The sequence below is a fragment of the Leucoraja erinacea genome, chromosome 11 (assembly GCF_028641065.1).
Source record: "Leucoraja erinacea ecotype New England chromosome 11, Leri_hhj_1, whole genome shotgun sequence".
Lineage (NCBI taxonomy): Eukaryota > Metazoa > Chordata > Chondrichthyes > Rajiformes > Rajidae > Leucoraja > Leucoraja erinaceus.
In genome coordinates this window covers 39,995,657-40,009,381 of record NC_073387.1, presented here as the reverse complement: position 1 = coordinate 40,009,381, position 13,725 = coordinate 39,995,657, and the positions used below count along the sequence as shown (strand labels likewise).

Here is a 13,725-nt window from a genome sequence, read left to right as displayed (position 1 = left end):
AACTGTGCCTTCAAGTTCTCCGAGACCTTAGTGTGTCAGGTCCCATTTCTACATTTCTCTGACATGCTCTCTCTCCCTGTGACACATAAGGCAATTTTTTTGGTGACTGCTGGTGTCATATCAGGGTCACCAAAAGATTTTGAATATTTCAAAATCCAGCGGCGACAAAAAAAATGTTGTGACACCTGAAAAAACATCGCGCATCAATACATCATCACGCCACGTCACGCCGCATCACGCCGTGAATTTTTTGGTGACCTGATACGTCAGTCAATGATGCTGGCAGTCGCCGAAAAAAATTGCCAAGTGGGACAGGCCCTTTTACTCTCCTCTCTGTCTGTCTCCCACATTCTCCTTCTCTGTCTCACCCCATATGTGATTCTCATTCTTTTACATTCTGTAACACTCTGAAGACAGCAAAAGTCCAGTCCCGACCCTTGTTCACCCATAGTCGGGCCTATTGGGGCCTCTGCAGTCACCTCTACGGCATCCCAGTGCTTCAGGCCCTCTCGCCGGATGATGAAGCTCTGGCGACGGGTGAACACTCTCAGCGGCTCGGAGTATCTGGAGCGACCACTTCCTCCCCAGAGACCGCGGCTCCCGAAGTCCATGAGCCGCGCTGGTCAGAGCTCTGACCCTGGTGACCTCGACGTGAGATCCCAGGCTCTGTGGTGTTTAAAGCTCAGCGCCTCCCGTGGCTGGAAACTCCACAGACCGCAGACCACAGACCACAGACCGCAGCTCCGCGATGTTGGAGTCGGGGGTCACAGCACACCGGAGCCTACTGCACGGCGACCTGGGTAAGGCATCGCACACTCCACGATGGCGCCTCAGTGCTGTGCCACCGCCGAAGCTGAAGTCCTGGCCGGTCCCGGCAGGAAAACGCTGCTCCAGTCTGTTCGTAGGCCGCGAGGAAAGGGCGAAAACACGGCTCGGAGAAAAGCAGCATCTCCGAACAGGTAGAGACTGAGAAGAATAGTTTCCCCCTTTCCCCCACCCCCCACATAAAAAGACTAAAAGACCTCCAACACAAACACTTTTAACTAACTAAAAATATAAAAAGGTGAAAAGACTAACAGCTGCTGGCAGGGCAGCCATACTCGACGGCACCCCCTTGGAATATCCACACACACACACTTAAGATGGTCATTGAAACTCTTGGCAATGCCAGCTGTATTTCAGTCAATAGATATTTTGTTGCTGAGTCAGTGTTGGTGTTCAAATTCCAATCAAGAACCAAGCATAAAAATCTGATCTGACACTTCAGTACAATCGTGAGGGAGTACTGTTTGGTTAGTAAACTGTTTGCTTTCGTGAGAGATGTTAAATTGAGGGCATCTTAGTCGACATGGGTGAATTGGACTGAAGGGCCTGTTTCCATGCTGCCTGACTCTATAAAGCTCTGACATCTCTTTCAGATGGCCAAAAAAGTCTTCACGACACTGTGTTGAAGTACAATGAAATGTCTCTGGTGTCTTGGATTATATTCATCCCTTAATTAGCAACACTAAAATAAATTGTGTGGTCATAATCACAACGTTCTTCTGGGAGCACACACCAGGCAGATTGACCACAGTGTTTCCTTTATTGCACCAATAACTGCACTTCAATAAACACTTCATTGGTTGTAATGTTCTTTCACGTGAGCTGAGTTTGCAAAAAGGTTCCATATAAACCCAAGTTATTTATTTTTCATTCCCTTTCGCCTTCTAAATTTTATCCTCATGTTGTCTCATTATGTTCCTGTGATGTGCTTTGGGATGTTTTAACAGAAGTAAACCGCTATATGAATGCAATATGGTTATCACTACTGAGAGCTTAAAATATTTGTGGAGATCTGCCAAAGTGATTCACAGACAATAACTGCTTTTTGAATTGCAGTCACCATTTGGTTGGTGCGAGCTTCCGCAAAATGCAAGGAGATAAATAGTGAGATAATCAGATTTTATTAACTGGTTGGGAGAGAACATGAATCGAAAGGGACTTGTGGAGTATGGTATGAAATGCCTGAGATTTCTAAACAAGGAAAAGCACTCTGCAAGAGAGGGAATATTTAAGAAAGAACTGCAGATATCTGGAAGTGGCGACGCTGGTGAACGGCTGCGGCTCGCCTGCAGTCCGTTTGTCTTTACTTTTTTGTGTTGTTTTTTTTCATTTTGTCAGTTAAGTTTTCGGTTTTTAGGATGTGTTTATGGGGGGGGGGGGGGGGGGGGGGGGGGGGTTGAAACGGGGCTTGCTGTCTCTCCCTTCGGGGGAATACGACTTTTTTGTCATATCCCCCTTCTCTGCCTCCGTCTGTGCTGAGGCCTAATGGCGGAGCTGGCGGCCTCGAGGCTCCGGAGGCAGCCTGACAGGACTCGCCCTGGGCTCGCTCTCATGAAGGCGGCCCAGCTCGGGGCTGGAACTGCGCTCCCGTGAGGGGCTGAGACTCTCCCGTGAGGGGCTGTGGCACTCCCGTTGGAGTGGCCCAGCCCGAGGGTGGAACGGCACTCCCGTCAGAGTGGCCCAGCCCGAGGTGGAACGGCACTCCCGTCAGAGTGGCCCAGCCCGAGGGTGGAACGGCACTCACGTGAGGGAGATCCGGCTTGGGGCTGGAACGGTGCTCCGGTGGCTGGGACGGCGTTCTGGCGGCGGTGACCTGAGTCCTGGGTTCAGCCGCGGGCCAGCGGCCGCATCCGCTGGACTGGAGGGCGGCAGCTTCGACCACCCTGGGCCGCGGTGTTTGAGCCGGCCCGTTTGCGGGGTTCGGTGAGCCGTGGGACTGTTTATGCCATCGCCCGGTGGGGAATCGCCTCAGCGCAGAGGGAAAGAGGAGGGAAGAGACAGTAACCCTAAGACTTTTGCCTCCACCACAGTGAGGAGGTGTTTGGAGGATACACTGTGGTGGATGTTAATTTGTGTTTATTGTTGTTATTATTGTATGATTGTATGTATGACTGCAGGCACAAAATTTCGTTCAGACCGTAAGGTCTGAATGACAATAAAGGTATCAATTCAATTCAATTCAATGCAATTCAATTCAATTCAATTCAATTCAATTCAATTCAGATGCTAGAAAAATCGAAGGTAGATAAAAATGCTGGAGAAATTCAGCGGGTGAGGCAGCATCTATGGAGCTCCATAGTTTTTTCAGCATTTTTGTCTACCTGCAAGAGAGGGTAGATGAGGGTTTATCTATGAGAGTTGTTGAGGTACTGGACCAGAAACAACTAGTTGTTGAGGTACTGGACCAGAAACAACAGAAACACTTCAGTAACTCTTATCATAGTATCACCTGCATTCTTCTGAATGGATTTTTTTTAAGCAAATGCTAAATAATACTCTAAATATATTTAGAGGGATATAGGCCAAAGTTGGCAAGTGAATCTGGTGTAGATGGGGCTTGGTTGGCATGGGAAGCTGGACCGAAAGGCCTATTGCTGTACTGTATGACTCTATGACACTATGACTCCAAATCAGCAAGATAGAAAGACTGTGCCTATCAATCCCTTTCAGAAAATTCCACTGAGCTTTACATTCCATCAAGTACATTTGAACTGAAATCATGATGTAAAGTAGGCATTGGGGCAACCAACTTGTGCGTAGGAATCTCTCTCTTACATCAAAGGGATTTTGGCTCAATCATTCATTAATATTATTTTTTCAGCACTATTAATATGGACATTAACATTTGTTAGGTGAAATACCACAACATTAGTTTCCATTTCAAACTGTCCCAGAAACCTAACTGGACATTTCCTTTCATTAAATGTGTTCGATAGATCAGCACTTTCTGCATCATGCTTGCATATAATGACTTATTTAGCTGTCTCGGGAGATACTAATTTCAACCAGTTTTAGAAATGTTTATTGAAGGATAAATGTTAGCTAAGAGAGCAAGGATTACATCCCCTCCTCTTCTTTGAAATAGCACCATGGGATCGCTTAGACATGAACGGTGACCTTGGTTTATCATCACATCTGGAAGAAATTGATTTACTGCCATCTTTCAGGAAGGTACTTGCCATACCTCCCTAATCTGGCCTGTCTATAACGCTAGTCCCACATTAAGTAGCACATTACACTGTTGACTCTTTAAACACTGAGCAACTGGTGATGAATGCTAAATACTGCCTTCTCGTGTTGGAGACATCTCAAAGGACAAATAAAACAATGTTGAATGCTGCCGATTACATGCCATTGTTTAAAAAAAAATTAAGGTTAACCAAATTTGCAAATAGGCAAAATTTAAACTGCAGATGCTGGTTTGAACCGAAGGTAAACACAAAAAGCTAGAATAACGCAGTGGGACAGGCAGCATCTCTGGGTAATGTTTCGACCGGTTCTCGACTCGAAACATCACCCATTCCTTCTCTCCAGAGATGCTGCCAGTCCCGCTGAGTTACTCCAGCTTTTTGTTTTTAAACTTATTCCTCTGTGTTAAATCCCTCAACGAAATAGTTTGCGTTGGACTTCTCATATCAACTTTAAAAAATTGTTGAAATTAATTCTGTGAAATAAATAGGTAAATCCAGTAAGTTTATTAGAAAAAAAAATATTAGAAAGATAAACTGCTTTAAACAAAAGTTATGTTTTTTTAAAACCGGTATTAGACTGACATTGATTGGCCTAATCATTCTATCAGGCATCACAATGTTTGCGGCACAGCGGTAAAGTTGCTGCCTTACAACGTTTGCAGCGCCGGAAACCCGGGTTCGATCTTAACTATGGTTGCTGCCTGTATGGAGTTTGTACGTTCTCCCTGTGACCGCGTGGGTTTTCTCAGAGATCTTCGGTTTCCTCCCACACTCAAAAGACGTACAGGTTTGTAGGTTAATTGACGGTATAAATGTAAATTGTCCCTGGTGTGTGTAGGATAGTGTTAGTGTGCGGGGATCACTGATCGGTTCGGACTCAATGGGCTGAAATGCCTGTATCTGCATTGTATCTCTAAACTAAACCTTGATCACTCCATGCCCATACTTAGTTAAACCAGTTGTGGGGGACTAATCTTATTCACCAGAGTAGAGTGCCCTGGATTCTCAGCAGAGAGGCTCTGGCTCAAAACATCCCTTTAATCTTCAATAGCTGGATAGCTCAGCTCCAGCTTTGTCAACTCTCTACGCAGTGAAGAATATTTAATAGGATTTAGATAAGCTATTAAATTCAAAGCAGATTATCTTTTTTTAAATAATTAAAAATTCTAAAAGATAGAGATGTAGTCAACTAAATCACCTATTAAAACTTACAATTGAGAACATTAATTCAATGCAAAATAATTAAAAGGCAATTTTCCTTACATTTTGCCTCCCAATAACAATTTCTATAATGCTCAGATGCTCCATTTGGTCAGCCCATGGGAACAGCAGAGCTGACCAACAAATTCAATGTCTCACATCTGTGGGTCTGGGACTTCTGCAGTTACAAGATGGCATTCAGGAGCTTAATTTATTTTGAACGAAGTGGCAGCTGGTACAACAACTCGTATATTTTCAAAGTAAAATCACGATCATGACACTATTTCTGACAGGAGCAATCAGATTACAGCTTTAAAATTGGAAAGTAAATTGAGACCAACTGTTCTTGTTAGTCTTCAAACCTTCTCATCCTATTTTAATCTTCTACTGAGCTGCAGTAGGTCTGAGATGTGGACAGCTGCCTCTTTTATCTATGAACTGTTGAGTCTGTGATCCTCATTTCAGTACCATTGAATGTTGGGATAATCTGTATCACTTGGTTTGGAACCTCCAAAGATTTGGGTTAACAATTTGCTTCAATCAAATTTCAAAGAGACAGAGCAGACATGCCTCCGGTTTGTGTGTTGAGATAAATGCAGATTTCATAGTGCACTCCAAAATTCCTGACTGTTCCAGTTAAAATAGGAGCAGCATATTTGTTGGCCTTGCCTGCATGTACACAAACATCACACACTTACTAATATCCCTCAGTTTTGGGACAAAGTGTCTTTAATGTTTGTCAAGGTCTTGAAAAAAGGCATTTGGGAGAATGCAGAATCCAGCTGATGATGTTTCCCCATTCTCTGCTTTCCTTTACTTAAGGCCAGTGAATCAAACCAATCAGGCCCAAAGGTCGATTTGTTAACAGGCATTTAGTGTTCTGTGGGGCAAGTGTCAAGATTAATTCAGCTGTCACTTACTCCAACGGCCACCAGAGGGCAGTGGACTCTGCCACAAGCCAGGTCTCAGAGAAGTTTTACAGAGTTTTGCTTTGAGTTTGTGCTCCTCACCCTTTCATTCACTTTAGACGTCATACCTCAGGTGCTCTCCAGCAAACAGCTGGCACTTCCTTCACATGCTCAGAAATGTGCTTCTCCCATTCCTCAATCTTTTCATCTGAATTCCCCTTGAGCAGCATTTGCTTTTCATGCGAACAATTTGCACCTCCCTCCCTTCTTCCTTTTTCATCCCCGATTCCGCCAGCACCCACACCCCTGAATGATGTGTTTTATTCTGTGCTAGTGAATATGAGTGAGTAGCTGAATAATAGAGTGCGTGAGCTTTAAATGCTTTCCTTGTTCGCAGTGGCCTTGCATTAGGCCTGTTTCTTTCTGAGCTTCATTGCCCTTCTTTAACGTCCTGTAAAGAAATAAAGAAAAACACAATGAATGGTCCCCATTTCAACACTCTCCTGATCATATGCAAGTATGTATATTAGAAAAGAGAAAATCTTGTTTTAATATCTTTGAACTTCTGTACCTCCAGTAGTGCTGGAACCATTTTTTATGGTTATTATTATCTCAACCCAATGAGACCCCACGGTGCCTTCCACCTGTTGGGAATATGGAGAAATATATGTTGTTGATGCCCCTGAAGCTTGTCATTCCCAGAAATACCTTGCAACTTTTGCCTGTATAAGAGCAGAACAGTTGTTATTCTCAGTACTGTCATGATTGTTTGACAACTACTTTGGAGAATTCCCATCACTCTCTAATATTCTTGAAAACCAACTCTTAAGAGGCCATGCATGCATTACAAAACGTCCAGTTAAATAATTGTCCGACATAATCGTTCTTAACCATGTAACCCTTAAATTTTCCAATAAACTATCGGAAGTTATATTGAACTCCAGACTGTAAACTTAAAAATATAACTGTTATTAACACACTTACCTTGGCAAAAATTGAGCTATTAGTGAACTGAAAGGGGCAGGTCAAAGGGGTTAGGGAGTTTCCATTATCACATTGCACATCCTTTCCCATTGCCGTGGCTTCAGCGATGACTGATTTTCTACAACACACCCACATCCACAGACTAATTTCATTTTCATAATATGACATTGTCTGAGGTCGTAATAGTCCAAAAAGGGTCCAGCTTTAAAACCCCAATAGCATTAAAAACTTTTAATTCATTCCTCATTTCAAACCTTTCCAAATGCTTGTCTTTACTCCCTCTCTCGTCAACTATCTCCAGCTTTTACACTTCCCTTTTATAAAGGTTCTTACAAAGTACCCCAAAGCATTCTCCAATTCTAATCACTTGAACATTCCTCCAAAATTGACTGTTGTGTTTTGGTTGCCAAGGGATTAAATGCTGAAGATCTCTCCCTAAACCTCTGCACTTCGCATTGTTTAAAAAACATTCTCCTTAAAATTGTGATCACTTTTTGTCATGTACCCCAAACATCTCTGTATTTTGTTACTTAATATATCATTTTGCTTGAATATGCTCCAATGAAAGAACTGTTTTGGTGAAGATGTGTTATAAATGGGAGTGGTAGTCACTGTTACTGTTATCATTGTTATTGCAGATTCTACAGTCTGGCCTCAGAACTGATTCTCAAGTATAAAAATATTTTCCAGGTCTTTGACTTGCAGTTTAACAATGATCTGTTCCTCATCCAAAAATATTAAAATAACACGCCCTGTAATTTTAACTTTCGCATGTCCATATTAGATAAGGGGCTGTCCCACTGCGGCGACCTAATTGGCGAGTTTAGGAGAGTTTGAAAAAGATCATGTTTAAGACCTCCTTCGACTATGTAGAAGACCTCCTTAGACTATGTTGAAGACTAGCTTTGACTAGCTTAGGGAAAATTGGACACCGAATAGTGGAGAGTGAAAACGACCTCCTTCGATCTCCTTCGACCTCCCTTCGACTATGTTGAAGACTATCTGTGACTACCTTTGACTACCTTTGATTACCTTCGACTACCCTTGATTACCTACGAATAACATGCCGACCTACTACGACCTACTTCGAGTAAACCTACGAGTAAAATAAATATCGATTTTTTTTCCATGGCGACCTTTTCTACTCGCGGGAATTTTTCAGCATGTTGAAAAACACGCCGAGACCTAGCTGAGGTCTCGAGTATGAGGAGACTACTCTCAAGCATGAAGGAGAGTTACAAAGACCTCCTAGGACCTCATGTCGACCATGCTGCAAGTCAAGGGCAAACGCTGCTATACTCGCCAATTAGGTCGCTGCAGTGGAACAGCCCCTATAATCTTTCACTTTACCTTTGCTTGAATCTTTTGTTTTACCCTATTCCTTGGCAAAAATTACCCAAACATGATTCCATAGCTTGATGCGGCTGAACTAAATGTTTACAGTACCTTCCATTGTATGAATACTTTTTAAGGGCATTCATTAGACAGGTCTATAATTGCTCAGTAAACTAGTAAAAATAGTAGCAAATCTGGATGGTGAAAGCAGCATATAAACACTTCTTATGAGTACATATTAAAGGAAAATACTGCAACATTACAAACACTAATTGATGGTTTCTCTTTTTAAATTAAATTGGATCATGCTACACACTAGTCGGTGAAAAAATTACAAACAAATTCAATGCAAAAACAATATTGATATCTGGGGCTGTCTTCTAATCAAATGAAAGAATATTTACTCGTAATTAGTTCCTCCATTGCAATTCATGAAAAAAAAAATCAGTAGGTATTTGCCTATGGAGAATATTACAAAAAAAGAAGTTGAATAGCTACAAAATGAGCATGGAGGTATCATTGTTTCAAATGCCAGGAGGACTTCATTCAGGACTTCTAGTGAAAGTATTGGAAAAATGTATGGTGTGAGAGAGAAATCCCACTGATTAACTTTCTTAGATGGAAACGGTGTCATTGGTAGCATAACTGGATCACCTTCCATATTCTGATGGAACTCTCTTTACAAAAGTCCACCAGCTGTAATATTTTTAAGCTTCACTGATACTTTACTGGGAAGGGAGTAAAGGGTTAGGTGGGGGCTGGGTTGGAGTGGCAGACAAAGATGCACAAATAAGTAGGTTAGGCCTTCAGCCCAGGTCATTGTTACTTCCATCATTCTATGGGTAAATATACCTAATCAAACAGTAAAAAGCTGAGTGAACTCATTGACTCCCAAGTCCTACCTAATCCCAAGTCAATAATCACATTTGTATGGGACTAATTAGTTTAGCTTTCATATTCCTGTGTTGACATGATTACTCCAGCCCAGTAAATTCCCCACTGACCATGAATACAATTCAATTATATGATGGAGTCAAAGATGGAGAGATCTTTGGAAAATAAGTGATTTCAGGGATCCAATACTAAGATAAAAGATCAGCCAAAATTTCACTGACTGGTGGGGTTGGCGCTGGAAGAGGAGTGGCCTACCCTTGCTTGCCTTTCTTTTGTTCTAATGCACTGTGTGATGATTAACAACTTCAATATGTGATAGCTTCCAAAGTCTACACGGAAGAGATAGATTCAGTGGGAGACGGTGCCTTGAATATCGCAGGGCAGAAATTGTTATTGACGTCATAGCTGAATTTCTGTACAAGTTAGAAAAGCATCTAAAATAAAAATTGCAGATGCTGGAAAAGTGAATGTAAATACTGGAAAGAACTGAGCAGGTAAGTCAGCACCTGTGGAGAGACAAATGGAGTTAATGTCTCAGGTTGATGACCTGTTATTTATTTCTTTCTCCACTAATCTATGTCTAATCTTGCTTGACATTGAGAATTCCCATCATTTTCTGCTTTAATCTATTCATAATGTACACCTCCATTTCCTATTTCAAAGATGAATGACTGTAGGGCATTCAAAGCATAGATTACAGATAAGATGTAAACTGTTGTTTCCATCCCTCCCCCCCCCTCCTTTTTACATTCACATTAATATAGACATAGTGAAGCAATGACATTATACAAGATTTTAAATGTGCACAGCACCCTATAAACAGAACTGACCATGTTATTGCTCAATTATCATGAAAATCTTAACAATAAATCTGGAAAGGCATAACAAGTTCATCAGCACCTAAAAGGAAAAAAATACAAGTCAAGATATCACCAAAACTTTAATTTTTAATACAGTTAAGATATCACCAAAAAACTATGATTTTTTTTACTTACTTATCAGATCTCCAGGCCTCACCTTTTATACTTTTAATTCTCCCTCTCCAACTCATCATCACCATTTCTACTACCCTTCATAACACTAATAAAGCTAACTTTTGGCCACATGCAATAAAATCTCCTTACTTTGTGCAAAGTCAAATTTTAGTTTTTAGTTTAGTTTAGTTTAGAGATACAGGGTGGAAACAGGCCCTTTGGGCCATCGAGTCTGTGCTGACCAGCGATTCCCGCACATTAACACAACCCTACACACACTAGGGACAATTTTACATTTTTTTAATGGCAAGCCAATTAACCTACAAACCTGTACGTCTTTGGAGTGTGGGGGGAAACCGAAGATCTCAGAGAAAACCCACAGGTCATGGGGAGAATTTACAAATTCCCTACATACAGTACCTGTAGTCAGGATCACACTCTGGTGCTGTAGCTCTACAGCTATGCCACTGTCACCCTTTTTCTTTGATAATTCTACAAATTAATGGGTGATATTCTACAATTTAAGGGTGCATTATAAGCAAAAGTTCCTATTGTGGTGACTTTATATCAAAGCTTTAGCACCCTGGTCTACTGCATCTCTGCATCTGACAAATCTACTTGGGTCCAGTTTGGGGGTTTGCCTTCGGAGAACCCAAGTCAAGAAATTGTTTGGTCTGCTCTATAATTTCCTAAATATGATCTACTCAACTGATCATGTAAATAATTGTTTACAGGGTTTACAAAATGATGTCTGATTGAGAATGTGAGTGTAGAAAACATTGAACAATTATAAATGGTAAATAAAAGTTGTTATTACAGTATTTGTGTTAATGACTTGTATCAGTTTGTGTTAATTGTTTTCAGATAGTGCTAATTGTATTTAGGTGATTTGTATCAATTGGGGATTACCTTGCCGATATTTATTTGGAAACAGCTAAACCACAGGGTAGATTGTGTATCTGCATATAAATGTTTGCGACTGTCCAGTTACTTGGTTCTAGTGGTCAATTCTTTGCTACTAGACTATCTGAGTAATGAGCATGGTGACAAACGATCTTGTTACAATGAAGCCTTTAGAATATGTGAGTTGTCGAGTGGTCTTTACAGATAATGAAGACAAAATTCCAACTTTTCTAGCACATCAGCCAGAATCTCAAGAGGACGTGGGGCAGGTGAGAACTTTGACGACTGTGTCCTTTCTCTGCCCAGATTGTAACTTATTATTAACATTACAAAATCTTCCCGTTGAAACATTTTGCTATCTTAAGCGCGCTAAAAATATATAACATGTTGCATTGTAACATTTACTTTCTGCTTTTTCTCCTGTATATGCTTGGTTGTAATCTTCCATCCAGTCACAATAAGTCACAATAAGTCACAATATATCAATATGCTCTTATTTACCAATACAACTTCTCAGCCAATCGCTCAGATATTTATTCATTCTAACGCAGTAAGGAGATGTTAATTACTGGTTTTAAACAATTTCTACGAACTCCTAGGCACACTGGGTTCTTTTGCATATTGCATGTCTATTATTTTCCATCATTGATTTGTTTCTGATTCTCTATTTTCCATCTTTATACAAAGACCCTGATTTATTATTGTGAATGGGAAACTGGAATACAAAAAAAAAAATAGAAGTTACTATTTACCTGGACACAACATGGTGCAGGCAGTTATCTGGATGTTCTGTCCATCACAGAATGATCCACCATTCTGAGGGCTGGGGTTGGTACAAGTGCGCGTTCTTTTCTGCCATCCTCTACCACAGGTAGTGCTACAGGGCCACCACTCTGTCCATGTGGACCAGCCACCATTTACTGTTCAAAAGGGGCAATCAATGAATACACCACATATACCTCCACGGTTGAACAAGCAACACTGTAAAATTAAGAATTTTCTATTATTTTGCAATACGCGATTCCATTGTTAAATCCATCGATAATTGGCTTTTTAGTAAAATGAAAATTAATTTTATAAATCATGTTGAATGGAAAAAAAACACTTTGGGGGCCAGGATCGACCCCTGGATTGCATGTTCATCAGGGGACAGGGGACCTAAAATCCATTGGTATGGGATAACAAACTTTTGAGGTGTGAATATACTTTGGTCATTAAAACAATTACCAAAGAAACAATGTTCATTTCTATTTCATATTTATGTTTTGTTGAAGCAAGTGATGCTGTCAAAATAATATAATAGGAATCTATGCCCTATATATCAACCTAATTTAATTGAGAGAAAATACAAATGTAATCAGTCCAACTTACATTTGCTGATTTTTCAAGACCTCCCCTTAACTCTGCATGTTATGTTCATGTGGAAAGAAATGGCAAAGGCTAGGAAGCTCATAGTGTAAAGATGAAGTAAAAAGGGTTGCTTTGTATCTACGGTGACCTCAGAACATCTAAATATGCTTTCCATCCATTGAAATTGTTTATAATTGTAATCACTATAAATGAGCAGTTCAATGGGCTCAATATTATAAATTGCATTATAAAGATACAAAAGTATTGGACATTAATGCATTGTACCAAAATGTATGAAAGGGAATAGCTAACAAAGATCAGTGAACAAATATTGCTGGATGCAACACAACAGTCCAGATCGTGAATTCATCTGTGAACAGCCTATTTTTCCTTTCCACATACCTTTCTTGCTTCGTTTGCTGAAAACCTACTGCAAAATCCCCCTTGGACCTCAGCTGCCTTCCGACCTTGGGAAGGCCTTGTCAATGTAAATCCCATTGTCTGGGCTGGGCTTCCAGAATAAGCCCAAACTGAAGCTGGTGAAGAATAGACTTGGGAAAGATAGCAAAGCTGTCAAAAAAGCTATGGATGACTTTGAATCTTCTGATAGTTCAAAAACAGCTTGAACTCAGTGAAATAAATGTAAGAATTAAAAAGCCCATAAAAATAACGGAAAACATTCAAATGAATGCAAACAATTTAAGCAAGTATAAAAATGCTGATGCAATGAATAAATTGCCATGTCACGTCCAACCATTCAGAAGTAATTTATTTGGTTCCCCATATTCACTTGTCATTTGCTGCAATTCTGTGCTTCATCTCTAGTCTTTGTGTATAATCTAGTGGCAGAATGCAATGATGATAATTTTGGCAAATAGCTGCAGAGAAAGTTTGGGATTTCAAATTCCCATTCACATGCTTGGGAATCTCAGAGACACTGTCACTTGCACACACAGTTCCAGATAGGTTCAAGTAAAAACGGAGCCAATGTTTGATGAACTCTAGTATTATATATTCTGATTTCATTGTAAAAGGTAAAACCATTTTACGTTTAATGATATATGTTACTTTAGCCCTGTACATCACACAAAATGTACTCGTTTTATGGCTCAGGCTACAACACTTTGCGTAAATGTTCATTTTTAGTGATATGAATGCAAC

At 40.6% G+C, this 13,725-nt stretch overlaps 1 protein-coding gene across 1 annotated transcript in view; it reads right to left on the bottom strand.

The window, feature by feature from the left end:
- The window catches only part of unc5a (unc-5 netrin receptor A), a 416,817-nt gene that overhangs the window by 101,468 nt on the left and 301,624 nt on the right, over positions 1–13,725 (bottom strand). Inside the window, exon 6 of the mRNA XM_055643076.1 lies at positions 11,967–12,134. Coding sequence (XP_055499051.1) covers positions 11,967–12,134 — 168 coding nt within the window. The remainder of the gene's footprint in view (positions 1–11,966; positions 12,135–13,725) is intronic.